The sequence below is a fragment of the Alligator sinensis genome, unplaced genomic scaffold, assembly GCF_000455745.1.
Source record: "Alligator sinensis unplaced genomic scaffold, ASM45574v1 scaffold71_1, whole genome shotgun sequence".
Lineage (NCBI taxonomy): Eukaryota > Metazoa > Chordata > Crocodylia > Alligatoridae > Alligator > Alligator sinensis.
In genome coordinates, this window is record NW_005841834.1 from 6,667,610 (window position 1) to 6,685,504 (window position 17,895).

Consider the following 17,895-nt stretch of genomic DNA (forward strand, 5'->3'; position numbering starts at 1 on the left):
GCGCTTTTATCTAATAGTTGATTTCAATCAGCTATTAGATAAAAGCACCCAAAAAGCCCCACTAAAGCAGGTAATATATACAGATGTTGGGTCAGGTGGGTTCTACTAACGTGATGCCTCCTCTGAGCGTGCTCTGGGCGTAGCACAGAAGGGTGTGAAGTTTAAAGTAAAGTATCATTGGGGGGTGGGGGGGGCGCTAACATCTGCAAGCAGCCAAGGTGTCTGAACAGCCTAGAGGGGACATCTGAAATAGTGAATGTGATAACATTGCACATTTAACTTTCTTTCTGCTTAATAGGAAGACATCCCTCGCCAACTGGTCTATATTGGACTTTATCTTTTTCATATTGCTGGAGCCTATATTTTGAAGTAAGTCCAGTCATTTTTTTAGCTTGCTTCCATTTATGTTCCATGTGAACATAAATAGATTATTAAGTGTTTTAAATATTTGGTTTGCTTTTGTGTTTTAGCTTGACTCATCTTGGACTTGTTCTTTTGGTGTTACATTACTTTGTTGAATTCCTCTTCCACATCTCCCGCCTCTTCTATTTTAGTGATGAAAAATACCAGAAAGGGTAAGTAGTTACAATTTTAAACCCTTTATAACTTCTTTATTGACCCATAAGCCTTGTGCATGTGTGTTAACAGAAAGTCTTTGTGTCGCTTAACAATTAAAAATTGGTTCAGTTAGAACTTGCTTAGCCTTCCATTCATTTACACTTAAAATCCTGCCTTATTAAATAACGCTACTGTTTAAACTTAAATTTTTGTGTTTTGAACACTACTTGTTTTCTTTAAGATTATACGATTTATTCCTTCCAGTAATATTTAAACTTCCACTGTGACTACATTTTTTTACTCTAGTAAATGTGTAAATAAATATAAAATATTCTGTGTGCATTGAAAGTAATTTAATACCTTATGTGAGTATTGATTTTTTTTTTTTTTTTAAGTTTCATTATCCTTCTCAACTGTAAATGGATTCTAAAGTAATGGGAATAAACAGGAAGACTTAGTTTGGGACCTGGTCAAAATGATAAATTTATAAACTTACTGATGCATGATATTTTTTTTTTTTTTCTCCCCAGGTTTTCAGTGTGGGCAGTTCTTTTCGTTTTGGGGAGACTTCTAACCTTGATTCTCTCTGTCCTCACTGTTGGCTTTGGTCTGGCTAGAGCAGAGAATCAGGTGCTGGATTTCAGTACTGGAAACTTTAATGTGCTAGGCTTCAGGTACTGTAAAATTTAAATTTTAAACATTGCGTTTATATCTACCTTGCATTTTATGGAGTATGTTATAGTCAAGCTAGAAATATGGGTTATTAATCTGAACTCTGCAGACATCAGGTTTGTAGCTCCTACAGCAAAGTAATAAGGCATGCATATGACTCTCAGCAAAAGTTAATAACTGAAGAATCCCTGTACTACAACAAATCATAATGTTGGTTGTCATGGCAGAGAAGAGCAGTTGTAGGCTTAAAATTACTGTTTCGTATAAAAACAAAAAAAAACAAACTTGATTTTAAAATAGTTAAGAAATTAATTTATTGGCATTATGACTTAACAGAGCTGTGGCCTATGTTGTGCTGAGAGAGAAAATGTGGTAAGATCCAAAAAATAAAGTTGCAACATGGAATTTGCTAGTTTGCCCAGCTTACAAGGGCAAAGAGACATGCATTTTTTCCTTACCTAGGAAAATGATCTATAGCATTTTCAGATCTTGGTATCCATAAATCTTAACTGCAGATTATGGATATTTACAAATACCTAAAACATAAGGATTTTACAGCAGAGGCCTAGAGTATCCCCATCACTTGCTGAGGGTGTTTCCATACTGCCATGATAGTGTATTTTGGTGAAGGCCCATGCTGTTGTCATATCCTGAAAGTTGCTGTACAGTCTGCCTGACCTTCCAGTTTTAACTGCCATCAGCAGGGATCCTGGCTTTCTCTGATTTAAAATCGCAAATTCTCTGATTAAAAAAACCCCAAAATCCATTATTAAAAATTTTAAAAGCCCCTTGCAGCCCCCCAGCTCTGCTGGAGGGGGCCCCCAGCAAGGGCTATGGGGCCAGGGGCCCAAGTCTGCAACTCCCTGCCCCCAACAACAGGCAGCTGCAGCAGAAGCAACATGGAGCCGGCTCTCCCACTGCTGCCACCTGCTCCGGTGGGGGCATGGATGGCTCCGGCCCCCCCTCCCCAGCCCTGCCAGAGGGGCCCCCAGCATCCTTCAAGCCCCACTTACCTCAGGCTCTAGGAGTGAAGAGTGAAGCTGATCTGAGCGGAGCTGTGGCTGACAGAGCCTCAGGCCTCGCCCTTCCCCCACCCACTCCGGGCAGGGCTGGGGGTTTCCTGCCTTGTTTGCAAACAGCTCTTGCAGGCTGGAGCTCAACCAGCCTGCAGAGCTGTTTGCAAAAGCAGGGAAGTGGTGGGATTCCCTGCTAAAAGGAGAAATCTGTGTTTTCTCTGATTAAAAAAGGGAAATCCATGGTTTTCTCTGTTTTTCTGTGGGAAATGGAAAACCAGGATCCCTGGCCATCAGAAAGGAGCTTATTCTGGGGTCTGAGTTACAGTATGGAATAATGTCACAGCAGTAAAGAGAAGGACTGTTTGTTGCAGTATAATCTACTCATTTTCCCCAAACCATAACCCCATAGTAGTCTTGAGGATTTTATTATTTGGCATCATGGGAAAAGGAGAGAGCATGCCACAGAGCTGCGGCTGCTCCACAGATTGCAAACTCCAGGCAATATCAACTTTTAGGTATCTCATTTTGCTCTGTATTAAACCTGTATCCTTATTTGTACTCGCTTTCATTTCTCATCACCATTAAGGTGTATAAGGAAGTAAATAAATTGGTGCCAGACTGGATTGTGTTCCTGGAGAGGGGAGGAAAATCCAGTTTACATAGCTCACTGTTTCTCGAACTGGGATGCACAGCAAACTTTTAGAGGGTACAAGAAAAGGAAGAAATGGGAAAGCAGAAGGGGAAAGGGAAATTTTAAATAGACAGAAAGGAAATAAAACTAAATTACTCTCTTGGGTTGTTTGAGAAGTTACATTGTGGCTATCATGATATTTTTATTTTTTATTATCCATAAATAATATACTGCTATGTTCACCTTATGATTCCATAACAGCCATAGAATCCGGTATGTCTGAGAGTGACTGGCCTGTTGGAAAGAATTTGTAACTTGTCTTTTGAAAGGAATGCTTTCCATATGTCTGAGGCCCATATTTTGACAAATGCACGTAATCAGGCTATTTTATTTTATTTTTGGGAAACTTGACAAAATTGTTAGCCATGCTTTTGTTTGACATGTTTACATAGTTCTCTCTATTATGACCACCCTCTCTTTTGTAGGATTGGTGTACTGGCATCAATCTGTGCAACTCAAGCTTTTATGATGTGGAAATTCATCAATTTTCAGCTTAGAAGGTGGAGAGAGCATTCTTCTTCTCAACCCCCGTCACAGAAAAAGAAGTTTGTAGCAGCCAAAGGAAAGCCCTCCAAAAAAGAGAGAGGTTTGTATTGTGTGGGTTCAGTTCACTTTTGGTCCTCAAAGAGCTTCAGCAATAATTGGGATAAAAGCTATTAAAAGCTTATCTGGCATAATTGGGTAAAATGCTATTAATGATAGATTAATTGTAGTGGTGTTTTGAGGTAGTGTTGGTTGGTGAAAGTGATTAATTGCAAGGAAAAAACTTTGAAACTGGTCTCACTGTTTTACAAACCAAATTATGTAGAATATTACCCAAATATCTAAAAACGGACTTTCATATATTCACTGGATGTCTTCCAGTTTGTTATGTAAAAGGTACATCTATAATCTCTAGCTATTTAAGAATTTTCAAAGCCTTCCTTAAGCATGTGCTTTCACCTATCTCATGGGCTAGAAGACTGTTCATCAGACTTGCATATATCTGAATATTGATAAATTAATTTGTCATTTATGCAATTCTCATGAAGTTATAAGATTTTTTTTATCCCTAATATCATTTAAAAAAAGAACTTTACATTGTTTAAAAATATAAAATTAAAACGTTAACAGATATTTTTGTGTTAGTGTCACAGTTGAACTACTATAAATGTGCTCTTTGAGAACATAGCAGCCATGCAAGTTATTCTGTGTCTACCAAACTGTTTAGGGAGGTTGGGAAGCAGTCTGACATCATGACAGGTATGCATGTGTGTCAGACTAGTTTTATTGAAATAGTGATAACATCATCTTATGAGAGAAGAATTTGCTTTGCACTATTCTGAACCTTCAAACGAACCTTTGTAAACTGATTAATCAAGAATATGTACGTGTGAACTTGTTTAGTGTATATCTGGCTTGTAACTTACAGCTATGCTCTTTTGCCAGAGGAGTATGAAAGATGAGATGCATACTTTTTTTTTCTCCTGAATTATAAATTTAAATTGTACAATTTGCTCACTTCTTCACTAAAAGAAAGGACATTCAAGAAATGAAATAATTTATTAAAATAAAATATTTAAGATGTTTAAATTAGGTGTGTTCTATCTAGAGCTGAAAAGTAGCTGCAATCTACTGTAATAGCTCCAGGTACTTTTCTGCCTGAGCTATTTCACCCTGTGTCTTGGTGTTTCCAGACCTCTTATTCTGAAGTTTTGGTCTGAAGCTGATGGTATCAATTCCAGGAGAAATCAGGGGTTTGGAGAACCAAACAACAGCTCAGACACCTGAAATTCAGGGACCATCATTTTTGTCCTGGTTATACAATATCATAGAAAATTAAGGTTGGAAGGGACCTCAGAAGGTCATCTAATCCAAGGCCCTGCTCAAAGCAGGACCATCCCCGACCTAGATCATCCCAACCAAGGCTTTGTTTAGCTGGGTCTTGAAAACGTCCAAGGACAGAGAGTCCACAACCTCTCTGGGTAACCTGTTTCAATGTTTTACTACCCTCCTAGTCAGAAAACTCTTCTTAACATCTAACCTAAACTTCCCTTGCTGCAACTTGAGACCATTGCTCCTTGTTCTGTCATCTGTCACCACTGAGAACAGTCTAGCTCCATCTTATTTCAACCCCCCTTCAAGTAGTTGAAGGCTGCTATTAAATCCCCTTGCAGTCTTCTCTTCTCTAGACTAAATAAGCTCAGTTCCCTCAGCCTTTCCTCGGAAGTGATGTCCCCCAACCCCATCACCATTTTCATTGCCCTCTGCTGGACTCTGTCCAATTTGTCCACATTCTTTCTGTAGCGGGGGGCCCAAAACTGAACACAGTACTCCAGATGTGTCCTCACCAGTGCTGAATAGAGGAAAATAATCGCTTCCCTTGACCTACTGGCAACAGACTTACCAATACAGCCCTGTATGCCATTAGCCTTCTTGGCAACAAGGGCTCATATTCGCTCATGCTGGCTCATATTCAGCTTATTGTCCACTGTAATCCCCAGGTCCTTTTCTGCAGAGCTGCTGCCCAGCCAGCCAGCCCCCAGCCTGTACTGGTGCATGGGATTGTTCCATCCTAAGTGCAGGTCTATGCACTTGTCCTCATTTGAACCTCGTAAGATTCCCTTTGGCCCAATCCTCCAATTTATCTAGGTCACTCTGATCCTAGTCCTATGCTCCAGCGTATCTACTACTCCCCCCAGCTTGGTGTTATCTGCAGACTTGCTGAGGGTGCACTCTATGCTATCTTCCAAGTCATTGGTGAAGATACTGAACAAAACCAGCCCCAGGACCGACCCCTGGAGCACTCCGCTTGATCCTGGGTGCTGATTAGACATCAAGCTCTTGATTTCTACCCTCTGAGCCTGATGCTTCAGCCAGTTTTCTATCCACCTTACAGTCCATTCATCCAGGCCGTACTTCCTTAGCTTGCCTGCAAGAATGTTATGGGAGACGGTATCAAAAGCCTTGCTAAAATCACACCACATCCACTGGCAGACAAGGTTCCTTGGGTGAACTTGATATCTTTTATTAGACCAACCTAGATATCAAATTCGCCCAAGGAACCTTGTCTGCCTATGTTCTTAGACCAACACGGCTACAACCTAAACCCCTACCACATCCACTGGTCTCCCTAGATGCACAAAGTCAGTCGTCTCATCAGAGGAGACAGGTTAGTCAAGCATGACTTGCCTCTGGTGAATTCATGCTGACTGTTCCTAATCACCACCTTCTCCTCCAAGTGCTTAGAAATGGATTCCTTGAGGATCTGCTCCATGATTTTTCCAGGGACTGAGGTGAGACTAACTGGTCGGTAGTTCCTGGATCTTGTTCTTTCACCACTGTTGGCTGCTCACCTCCTCCTCAAACTGTGCTGTCAGGTGCATTAGTCTGGGAGCTAACCTTGCCTGTGAAGACTGAGGCAAAAATTACTTTGAGCACTTCAGCCTTTTTCTGCATCCTCTGTCACTAGGTTGCCTCCCCCATTCAATAAGGGACCCTCACTTTCCCTGATCTGCCTCTTGATTTCTACAAGTATGTCAGTAACCTTCTTGTTACCCTTCACATCCCTTGCTAGCTGCAACTCCAATTGTGCTTTGGCCTTCCTGACTTCATTTCTTCATGCCTGAGTAATACTCTTATACTCTTCCCTAGTTTGTTCAAGTTACCACTTTTTATAAGCTTCCTGTTTGTGATTTAGTTTAGTGAAGTTCCCTGCTTAGTCAAACTGGTCTTCTGCCATACTTGCCAGACTTTCTGCACATCAGGATGGTTGTGCACATTGGCATGGTTTGTTCCTGCAATCTCAGAAAGGTTTCTTTAAAATACAGATAAGTCTTCTGGGTTCCTCTCCCCCTCAGACTAGCTTCCCAGAGGATCCTGCCCATGAGTTCCCAGAACAAGTCAAAAGTCTGCTTTTCTAAAGTCCAGGGTCCTTACTCTGCTGCTTTCCATCATTCGTTTCCTCAGGATCCTGAATTCAATATCTAGCACAGTGGGATCTGGTTACTGATTTGGGATTTCTAGGTGCTATGGTAATGCTATTAATTGCAGTCTGTACTGGATTTCCAGCCATGGCTGCTTTCTGTTATATTTGGCTTGTACAAGTTATGAATGCTGAATGTTTTGATTGGGGCAACAGTTTTCAGCCAGGTTGCTGTAGATGTCAGGGGTAGTTTGAGATCCTTTCAGGGGCAGTGCAGCATAACAGTGCTAACACTGCATAGTAAGTGTGCAGATATGATTCACAAGATAAACCCAGCAATTTCAAATAGGAAATGTTATTAAAGACATTTTAGTGTGTTTGTGGTTTGAGCTCTTTGCAACAGAAGAATTGTTCTATTATTTTTCTGTAGTTAAAAATGAGTGAAAGGTAAGAGCTGGCATTTTCTAAGGGGTGCCTTGAGTCTAAAAAGTTTGAGAATCACTGGATTGAAATATACTCTCCATCAGCCTTTGCAGTGTAAGTAAATGGAAATTGTGTTCCTAAATCACTTAGATGTTTCTTCAGGTACTCAAAAAAGCAACCGAAAGCAGCAAGTTGCTTGTTCTTAAAAATGTTGGTCAGTGTTTAACAAAGTTACTGGTTGCTTTGTGTGTTTTTTGTTTTTAATGTATTGAAAGTATATAAGCTTCTTAATGCTTTTCTTAACTAGCAATTCTTAAGTGACAATGTAACAATTGTTTTGATTTTGAGATCTGTGTGCCTATTTTGAGAATCTGTTGGGATTAGAGCCTTCATTTTTTTTTAATACTTTTTTTTCCAGGCTTTTTAGCATTCAAATAAGATTCTCTTTCAATATTAGTATTTTTTTTATTATAATTTTAATGATAAAAAAACTTGATGTTACAATAGCACAAACTTTCAAGTTAGATTTAAAGAACCTTAACCTGACTCATTTCAGTGACTTTTTTTAATTGACTCTTTAATCACATGAATAAGCAATTTAAATTGTATAATTTGGCTGACTTCGGAGTAGTGAAATTCCTTTGAAATTGATATGAACCAGTAGGTGAATATTCATGTCAAGAGAAAATGTAGAGATACACCTAATTATATATTTGGGGAACAAACTAAAAATCAAGATACTGCATATGCTCTGGAAGTCCTCTGCCAATTTAATGTAGATGGGATTTTATATTTTAAAGTTACAGAGAAAAGAGTTCTTAAAAGCCCAGAAATTAGCATTGTTTTCAATCTTCATTCTGTTCTGAAGAAAAAGGTGGCTTAGGTGCATAGCAACAAAAGCTTGTTCACTTATGCTTATGTGTATCAAATGTCATGCCTGATAGTCTCTTATTTGTGAAAGTTACCTGTAGAATTTGAAATTTTACATATGGTGGTAATAAGCTGAGCTGATTTTGTGTGGGTTCTTTTAAGTCATTTGCTTTGTAGCCAGATGGGTTCGTGGCAACGACGTCCAACTTCTCTACAACCAAGGACCACGTACTGCATGGGCTGCTTGCAATGTAGACAGCTCCCTTCATCATATACGCAGCCTCTTCTGGCTGGGCATGTCACGTGTCACTGTGCAGCATAGGCAAATCAAGCCCTCCTACACTGCATGTGTAGCATGGGCATGCCAGCCTCCGTGCTACATATATCTCCCACTCTGTCACTGCCCCTTGCTGAGTACACAATATGAATAGTCCAGCCCTCTCCCCTGCCTCCCCAACTAGGGCACCCCAGGCCCCTCCCACCGCATCACCCTGCCTCACCCCCAAGAGTGGGGGCAGGAAGCAGAAGCCAGGGAGCTCAGAGATTCCAGCCACCACTGCATCAAAAGCAGTGAAGGGAGCATTAGTTGGGCAGAAGCCTAGAGGCCACTGCCAATTGGACAGCCCTGATTTATGGGATCCTAGTAACATGAGGTGCTTGTGTAAACTTTCCACTGGACTGAGTTAAGGAAATTGTGCAACATATCCTGGTAATATGGGGTGGTTCCCACTATTGTGTTTCCAGGTTAGACTGCAGATTACTCTCACTTTTTGTCTTGCCATCATTTACTCCTGGCCTCAAGTGAACGGAGCAAGCCACTATGGGACTACATAGTTAATATGGTAGCGTGGTCTAACCAGTTTGGATTTGAATGTTCATCTGAAATCAGATGATAAAGGGCTTGTTGAAAACCTAAACTGTGCATCAGAAAAAAACTCAGGGATCAATATATGGATACAGTTACTGGGATTAAATATATCTGCTGCTGTTGGTAGTGCTGATTTTGCTTAGAACTTTTTCAATGTAAGGATAGAACTTGCATATATGTTCTTGACTGAAAACTTGGAATACTTTCAGGAAAGCATTTCAGCTATCTTCAAGAAGGAAAAAATGAGAGGAAGTAATATTTGTCACCTGTTTTTTAATTTTTGCGTGCGCACACTCTGTGGCTTTCTTTAAACAGGCTAATTAAGCACTTGTCAAGCATCCAATTCTCCTGCTATTAGCAAGTCACAGATGCCCTTGTGGCTTTGTTATGAATTCACAGAACAAATTTCTTAAAAATATATCTTGAACATGTACTAGCTTTACAATAGACTGTTTTTGCAACTTTCCACAGCACTTCATATTTTAAAGAAGGTCTGAGAGTGAGGCTGATGGAAAAACATTATTAATAAAATATACTTTGTAGATATGTGTATAGTGATGTAAGTAATGTACCCTTCCTAAACTTAGACTGAGAACTCTTCTGTCACAAGTGGTAAGGCTAAAAATGATTTATACAGGTTATTCCTGGTGACTGCCAGTGCATCTCTCTTGGTGTAAAGCACTGTCTACCTCGAATCTTTCATTACGCTACAGAACAGCAACTTTTGAAGATGCTTAAAGGTTTTTTTTGTTTTGTTTTGTTGTTTTGTTTTTTTTTAAAGGAAAGAAAAGAATAACTGTTGTGAATTTTTTGTAACCCTCTGAATGGGGTGAATATCTTACCTAGATCTTCAGCTGTGCTGCTATAACTGCCTTGGATGAAACCAGCTCTTCGCCACCTTTCCTAGCCTAGAGAATAATCTTGTTATCCGGGGCCATGTAGTGGCCCTTAAAATCCCAGTGCAAGCAGAGAGCAGGGTGAAGTTGCACCTTGGACTAAATTGGAGAGAGAGAAGCTTATGTAAGCAGTATCTTATTTCATCAGACGCTATGAAGGGACTACCATTACAAACTAACTTAGAAATCCTGAGAACAGTATAGATACCATGAGACTGCATCAGTGGCTGAAGCAGTTTATGGTGTCCTCTGAAATTCTGGGAGAAGAAAAGACAAAGGTAGTATATGGTCTGTCTTGTGTATACTCTCACATACATGTACATGTACCAAGCTGGATTGCTGTAGAACACCTGGATGTGTCCTGCATGTTCTGAAGGAAAGACTTTTATGCATCAGGCTGCATGCTTTAAAAGAGAGAGGGAGGGAGGAAGGAGGGAAATCCTGGTGCACGGTAAGTTGTCAGCAGATTGTAGACCAGGAAGTAAAAGTTACTGTGTTTATCATATATTGCAGCGATTCTCAACTAGTGTCTGCAGCTGTAAGACCTTTTGAACGGTGCAGTGGGGTGCACACAACGTTAGGACTGACAGGTGTGCAAACAAATGCACGTGATTTGAAAGATGAAACCAGAGATTTCAAGTAGGCATCCAAAGCATCACAAACATTCTGAGTTCTTTGTGATAGAATGGCTCTATTATTTTCCTATAGTCAGTAAATGAGTGAAAGCTAAGAGCTGGCACTTTCTGAGGGGTTCTTTGAGTCTGAAAAAGATTGGGAACCACTGTTGTCTTTTATGGTTTTACTCTTCTCGTGTGTGTCACTGCCATGTAAAGGAGTTGGGTCTTTTACTTTGCTATAAAGAACTGTATCTTTCTACAACTTAGTTGAATTTGGATTTTAACCTCAGTCTAATTTACACAGTAAAATATTCACCTTCTGGTTATCTTAAGCAGCCTGGGATACTAATTTTGAGAATAAATGTCAGTCTTTACACTTTTTTCTTTTCTTTTCTTTTCTTTTCTTTTTAACGCTCACATTTGCTGCATTATGAAAATCTTAAAGCATTTAGCAGAGTAATATTTGGGAAAATAAAATTATTAAGGCTGCATGTTTGGTTAAAAACTACTTAAAGTAATGAAATTGTGAATTATGTTGTTCTGATTGAAAAATAAATCAATGTGTGTTTTTTGTTCCTAGAAAATGGAGTAAATGGAACAGTAACCTCAAATGGAGCAGACTCGCCTCGTAGCAGGAAGGACAAATCCTCGTAAAACTGAGTTTTATTAAGTTAATTGACTAATGTCCCCAAAGAATCTGCTTTTTACTCTGAAAAGCCCTTCAGTGCTAGAGATCTCACTGATGCAGAAATACAATTCATGCTTTTTGATTATTGCTGTCGTATTGTTTTGTGAAACTCTTTTTGAAACTATTTTGACTAAGGAAGTTTGCCTTCAAATATTTAGGGGGCCACAACACTTTTTAAACAACATTGAACACTTTTTTTAAACCTTTAGTGTGATGAGATATTAGTCGGTGACTTCCACCTACTGAATCAAAATTCCACCTACTGAGGATCACTGAGACAATGAATTCTACCTGCCAGTTTTTATAATTTTGGTGAGAGATGCTGTTCCAGAAATACCACATTTTCCAAGATCTCTAAGAAGTATCGCAAAGTTGAAGTAAAACATTTAATATCTATTTTTAGATATTTTAACACTGCAGCATACTACTTTGATTTCCATTTACAGCTCAACTTGGATTTGTGTGACTACCAAAATGAAACATACGTTATTTTGTAGGTAACAGCTATGATGTTTGATTTAAGAAATGCCCGTTTCATTAAAACAAAATAATTGGTTTGAAATGTTGCAGAATCTTATTGTCTATGTTGGCTAGAAATTTCTTGTGAGGAAAAATACCTTTCCAAGGTATAGCTTTAGCTCTTGAAAATTAGAAGAGAGAATGTTTATTTTAGAGGAGTGATTTGCCTAGCACTATTTGAATAAGTTAATTGAGTTAACTTGTAATAATTGCGCTTATACAGTCTGCATATCTGAGAGCATTGGTGTGATATTGGACCCTTTTTGAAAACTCACTTTGTCTACAATTTTTAGATAGCATCTTTTCTTAATGTGTGATGTGATTTAATTTAGAAGGTAACTGAAAGGCTCCACCAAGAGCAAATCTGTTTAAAATAATCAAGTTGCGACAAACATTCCTTTACTCTAACTCTTTTACTTTGGTTCCATCTCTAATTGGGAAATGGTTCTGTTTACAGCATATATTTTTTTGATGAAAAATATATATTTAAAAGTGACAATGGGGGTCTTTGTCTGTTTTGTTTTTCAACAGAATTGTTGGTGTCATTGGTTACTCTTGAACTATCATTACTTAAGGTTACTTCTACACCTGTCTGTCTTAGCTTTAAGTGTGAGGCCTTGCCCGTTTATTATATTTTCATTTTAATATTCAGTTCATGTTTGCATATTTTTGTTTTGTAATAATATAACCCCACCCCAGAAAAACTTACTTAAATCAACATTTTAAATGAACTTTTCCGTTGAGTAGGCTTTCAGTTTGACACAACTGCTAGACTGCTTTTTGATAAATAGAAACCCTTATGAGCAATCTTAAGTTCACTGAAACAGAATATTTGTAATTATAAATTGTGAGTATAGGAAACTATGCTTTAATACCCAATGAAGTAATAAAAAATATTTAATCTTTATATTTATTCTGTATCTTTATTTTCCAGTTTGGTTGCAAAATAACTTTTTATTCTGTATATTTGTACAAAACTTGGTCTATGCTTAAGTATTCAGTCCAGGTGCCATTGTAAGATTACTCTGACATGCTTTTTGTGAATTTTAAATAGGCTATCTGACAACTCTTAGGCTATGTTGATGTCTTTGCTTCACACCACCTCCTATTTCAGAGCTGCTGGCAGGCATTCATCTGTTTACAGTACTAAGTCTGTTACAGGGCCGTGTACACAGAAATGTGCCAAGTCAGCTTCTAGGGAAATAACAATATCACGTATTGGTTTGAAAAAATTAAAATGGTTTAGCTTTAGACTTGGAGAGAAGAATTCCATTGCATCTAATCATGAAACTGGAAAATTGAGGTTAAAAAATTAGAATAATGTACATTAAATTTTGATTTTTATGGAATAGGTTGCTTAATATCTATCTGTAGCAGAGACGCTTTGTGTGCTGCCTCCTCAGCTTGTACTTCAAGCCAGAAGTGAAAAAATGTTTAAATTGCTTTATATAGTAGTTTTAGCTCTAAATCTTGAATCAACTAGGTTTTTCCCTTATGAGTTTGCACTGTCTGAAAAAGCTCTGAAGGGAAGTCTAGATATAATCTGAATCTGTAAGAGATGAGCATCACTACTTCATTTGACTTGAAGAACTCAGCTTCTACATATGGGAAGAGTTGGATTCTGTATTGTCAGCAACAAACCATAGGTCCTAACTGTTGATGCATGAGACAGCTTGCATTTAACTATTCCCTACCTTGAACATTATTTTGAAGTCCTTCAGAAGTTACCTTAAGTAGTGGGGTCAGAGTTGCTTGGCTCCTGGGCTGCATCTGGATTACAGAGCTCCTTACAGGCTGCATCCAGACCTACCTCTGGCATTCTTCAAGCCAGCTATTTTTTATATAGTGCTGGATTCTGAAAAGATCTCTCAGGTATGCCATGCTGAGAGATGCTGTGGATGCTCTGCACATGGTAATCCCTGCTCTAAGGTCCCCTCTGCACATTATGCAGCAATTAGCATGTTAATAGTGGCATAAATAGGAAAGGTAATACACATGCACCCAATTAAAGGCATTATAAAATTAGTGTTTTATATGGTGCCCTAAATTTAAGGTGTGGCCAGTAGTTGAGAATCAGATGAATTTTTTGGTCCCACCAGAGGCCCAGTGTGGGAAAGCCAAAGGGCTTCCCCTGCCTGGGATTTTAAACCCTGTGCTGAGCAGCCTGGGGAAGTAGAGGATTCTAGAGCTGCTCGGCACAGGAGTTAAAGTGCTTGCCAAGGCACTCCATGGCTTCCTAAACTGGGGACCTTAAACCCCATACTGAGCAACTCTGGCCAGCTGGGTCCAGGACTGCACTAAGGCCAATTTGAGACCATGGTGTGGTTGCTGGATCCAGCCAACAATCAATTGACTGCCAGCCAAGCAGGAACCTCACCAGCACTAGTTCCACACCTTGGTTTGGTCCCTGGCTGAGCTGACAATTGGCTGATTGACAGGCACCCAGCTTGTTGGGCATCATGATCTTGGGCTTGCTCTGCACTGGCAAAAGTGGAATAATTGGAATCTGATCCCCAGTCTCAAAATTGTTTGTCTGCTTTAAATTAATATCGGTCAGGAGCTTAAGAGGCATAGCTTACTGGGACATGCTATATTGGTGTAGTACTATGCATGCCTCTTTGCCATAGTGCCATGAGCTCCCCTTGTGCAAGGAGATAAATGCCCTCCTCCCCTTTTGAAAACCCTACATCTGCCCCAGCTATTCCAGTGGTGCTTGTAGGTGACTACTGCTGCATTCCCCTGCCCTTTCTGCCCTCAGGCAGCCCCTATGCTGATGTGGTATGCAACAGTAGCTTACAACTGTGCACTGCAGAATTCATTCAAGAAAAAAGCACCACTAGTAAGGGGATTGAATTCTATTTACCTAATGGGATTGCTACAGACACAGAGCAATGCTGCATCTATAGTAAATCACTGAGGGGTAAGGGTTTGGCTGTCTGGAGGAAAGTCTGGGTAAACTCCTTTCCAGCCTATATTGATTCTATCATTCCCTAGCTAGTCTTGCTGTAAATCACCTCACCAGCTGCTAGGTTTAAAACGTATTCTGGCATTTGGGTGTGTCTGAACCAGGCAGTTTGTAATCCTGAAGCATATGACGAATTTGAGAGATTGGAGAAACAACCACTAGGGGCCACCACATGCTTTTCCATATTTAAGTTTTTTCCAGCATCAAAAATCTGAAAGCATTTCACTTTTTTTGATAAGCTTCAATTTCTTATATATAGTCTTTCACTTACCTTTAGAAGCAGTTCCTCACTATAGAACAATGGATTAGTTATTACAGTCTCAATATTGTTCAACAAATTTGGGTAATGTGCATATCTTAATCTGCAAGTCTACAGAGATGGCTTTATTTGGATGTAAGATATTTCTGCTTTTGGATTACAAAATGAAACTTTGAACCTCTGTTTTAAAGGTTTATTTTAATGATAATCCCAAACTATCCCAATCTTAGGTTTAAAAAGCCAATGTTTAGGTCTAAAATCAGACATACTAGCTGTGTTTAGCCATATACCCATATCAAGCTGTGTGTATGCTGATCTATTTGCTTTGTTCTTGTGAACAGGCCAAGTGTGCAAAGCCTGTTCTCTACAGCTTCAGCAATTATTTGAAGCCTCCAGTATAAGGTTATGGTGATAAAATATTACAGGATTCATGTCCCCTACATTTGAAAATAAATGTCATCTTTTATCTGTCAATAGGAGGCCCTTTTATCCTGTAAAAAAAAAAAAAAAAAAAAAAAAAAAAAAAAAAAAAATATTCAAATTATTCATTGACATTATCTGCTTTCAAATGCCATAGAACAGTACAAGAACATTTGTCTGCAGCAGTTGGAATAATTCCAAAGAACAACCAATTTGCACACTACTGGCTTATCTTTCAGCAAAAAGAGTGTTGTGCAACTCGTTCAATCTCTGGCAAGATCCTTTCTGTACAGATTGGGAAAACTGGAAAACAGAAAAGGAGGATGATAAACTAGTTGATAGTGTTTACAAGCTGTGGAATAGTTTAATTTGCAAGTCAGAATTTTGTTGACAGTAAAACTTCAAAGAGGCTAACTGGTGGGCTCAGTGTCTTGCTTGTTCTGTCACTGTTTCCCTTGACCCTTTCAGGTGGGCATGATTCCAAAGGTCAGTTTGACCTGTTCAAACTCCATCCAAATGTAGCTGATGTAGAGTTGCAGGAAACATGAGATGTATTGCAAAAATATACATGTGGGTTGTTCTCATAGACCAAATTAAATTAATTGTCTATAACAATATACTTCACTTACAGAGTTCATACCAAGAGCATATGTTCAGCGCTGTAAATATACCTACATATGAGCTAGGTCCCTAGTTTTTGTCACCTGTTGTTTGAAAATGTAAAAATTGTAAGGGGTTTCTAAAGATCTGTTTGGCAAGTGAAGGAAAGCTATTATTTCTAGACACAGTATAGATGAGGCTGTAATTTGTTCCACCCTCTCCATAATTAAGATCCTGCTTTCCTTGTTTTCCAGACAGACCTGCCTGGAAAAATGGGCTTTGTGTTGCTTTTGCTACTCTGCAGACAAGAAGTAACTTAATTCCAGATGTTTCTTTCACTGTACTGTCAGCTGGTTTTGTCCCAAGAGCTGCAATGGCGTAGCAGTTTTCCTTCTTCAGGTTCACCTGCTGGACAGCTTTTGAGTCCAAATGGCTACAAATTCTGAGACTACTTTATTTTAATTTTTGAGGTGTGTGAGGTGCTGTTGCAGCTTTTCCCTGCTGAAAGGGGAGACCTCATTCCAAAATGGCAGAAATGAAGAAAACAGGCACAAGATGCCTGCCAACAAGACGATCCTGGTCCCCTGCTCAACCAAGTACTGTGGAAGAAAACTTTTGTAGGCTTCATGACTAAGAGGGGAGAGGGTCAGGATTCTAACCCAGGTTAGAAGCAGCAGCTTGTAAGAAAAATAAGTAAAGTTGTTCCCATTGACTGCTTTGTAAAGTCTAGAGCTGATCAAAAGTATACACATCTCAAATACCAAATTTTTAAAGCGTGGAAGATATCTATATGATGACAAGCACAAATTGATTTTTTTTCTGTTTTCAGGCCATCTTATACCTTCATTTTCATAATTTTTTTTTTAACTTTGCCTTCCCTTTCCTCCGTGGTTGGAATACAGTTGGCAAAGATTTGCCACATCTGTTGCAAATGGATGACGGTAGTGTGGTCTGTTCCAATATCAAGTACTGTATTTAACAGCAATATTTAGTAAGTTTTATCATTACTTACTTTACATCTTTCTGAAAGTATTATTAGGAAGTTGATAAGGAAATGTTTCCCTAGAATTTAGGTGCCAAAATCTGTTGCTCCTGAATGTGATTTCTAGTTGCAACTATGGATTTTTTTAAAGTATCAATTTTAAATTTGTTATTTTATCATGTGTATTAAATTTCTGTCTTTACTTATTTATATTTCTGGAGTGGAGAGGCACCTCCTCTGTCTATTAGCCTCTTCCAATGTGGCAAGCTTTACCAACGCCCTGGTCTCCTGCCCCTTCTGCGGGTAGAGGGAGACCCTGGCACACATGATCCTTGAGTGCGCTGGGCTGCAGCCCCTCCACCTCCTCCTGAGGTTCTGGTTGAATTTCACCGCCCATCTTGTTTTTGGTCACCCCCCTGCAGCTCCACCAAGTCCCAGGACGCCCTGGCCCTGGCCCTGGACAAGTGGGCCCCGTACATGACCAGGAAGAAGGCTCTGGCCAGGAAGGTGCCTGGGGACTGTAGGGCTGCTTTCCTCTCACTGGTCTGCATATGCCTCTGAGCAGAGGACCAGTGGGTGCAGCCCAGGGAGCTCTGCTCAGTGTCCCCCTCGAGCACTCATTTTCACATTTTTTTGACCCTTTGACCGTCACATCACTACTATCCTGCTTTTTGCCTTTGTTGTCCCAAGATTTTAGTTGTCCTATTCTTCCATTAGCCCCCGTGAAAAGGGGCTACCTGTTAGCTGGGTGGGTCTTAGAGCCCACAAAGATTGAATAGACAAATAGACAGGAGCTTCTGAGGCCCAGCCAGTTGACATATGAGGACACTAGCCCCATGTGCCAGCTGGACTGCTGCAGCAACCCTGATCTAGAGTGGTCCCTGCACCTTCTACCCACTGCAACAGCATCAACCTCCTTGGATCTGCAGGCCCGTGCCTGCACGCCT

At 39.6% G+C, this 17,895-nt stretch overlaps 1 protein-coding gene across 2 annotated transcripts in view; it reads left to right on the top strand.

The window, feature by feature from the left end:
- Window positions 1-12,390, top strand: part of TRAM1 (translocation associated membrane protein 1) — a 26,754-nt gene extending 14,364 nt beyond the window's left edge. Inside the window, exons 7-12 of one of the 2 annotated variants that reach the window (XR_003093304.1) lie at window positions 299-369; window positions 471-575; window positions 1,089-1,232; window positions 3,363-3,523; window positions 10,412-10,537; window positions 11,096-12,390. Coding sequence is in view for 1 of the 2 variants with exons in the window: in XM_025200392.1 (XP_025056177.1) it covers window positions 299-369; window positions 471-575; window positions 1,089-1,232; window positions 3,363-3,523; window positions 11,096-11,169 (555 nt within the window). In the remaining variant the exon portion in view is untranslated. The remainder of the gene's footprint in view (window positions 1-298; window positions 370-470; window positions 576-1,088; window positions 1,233-3,362; window positions 3,524-10,411; window positions 10,538-11,095) is intronic. The other variant, XM_025200392.1, reaches the window with a different exon arrangement.
- Window positions 12,391-17,895: the final 5,505 nt, after the last annotated feature.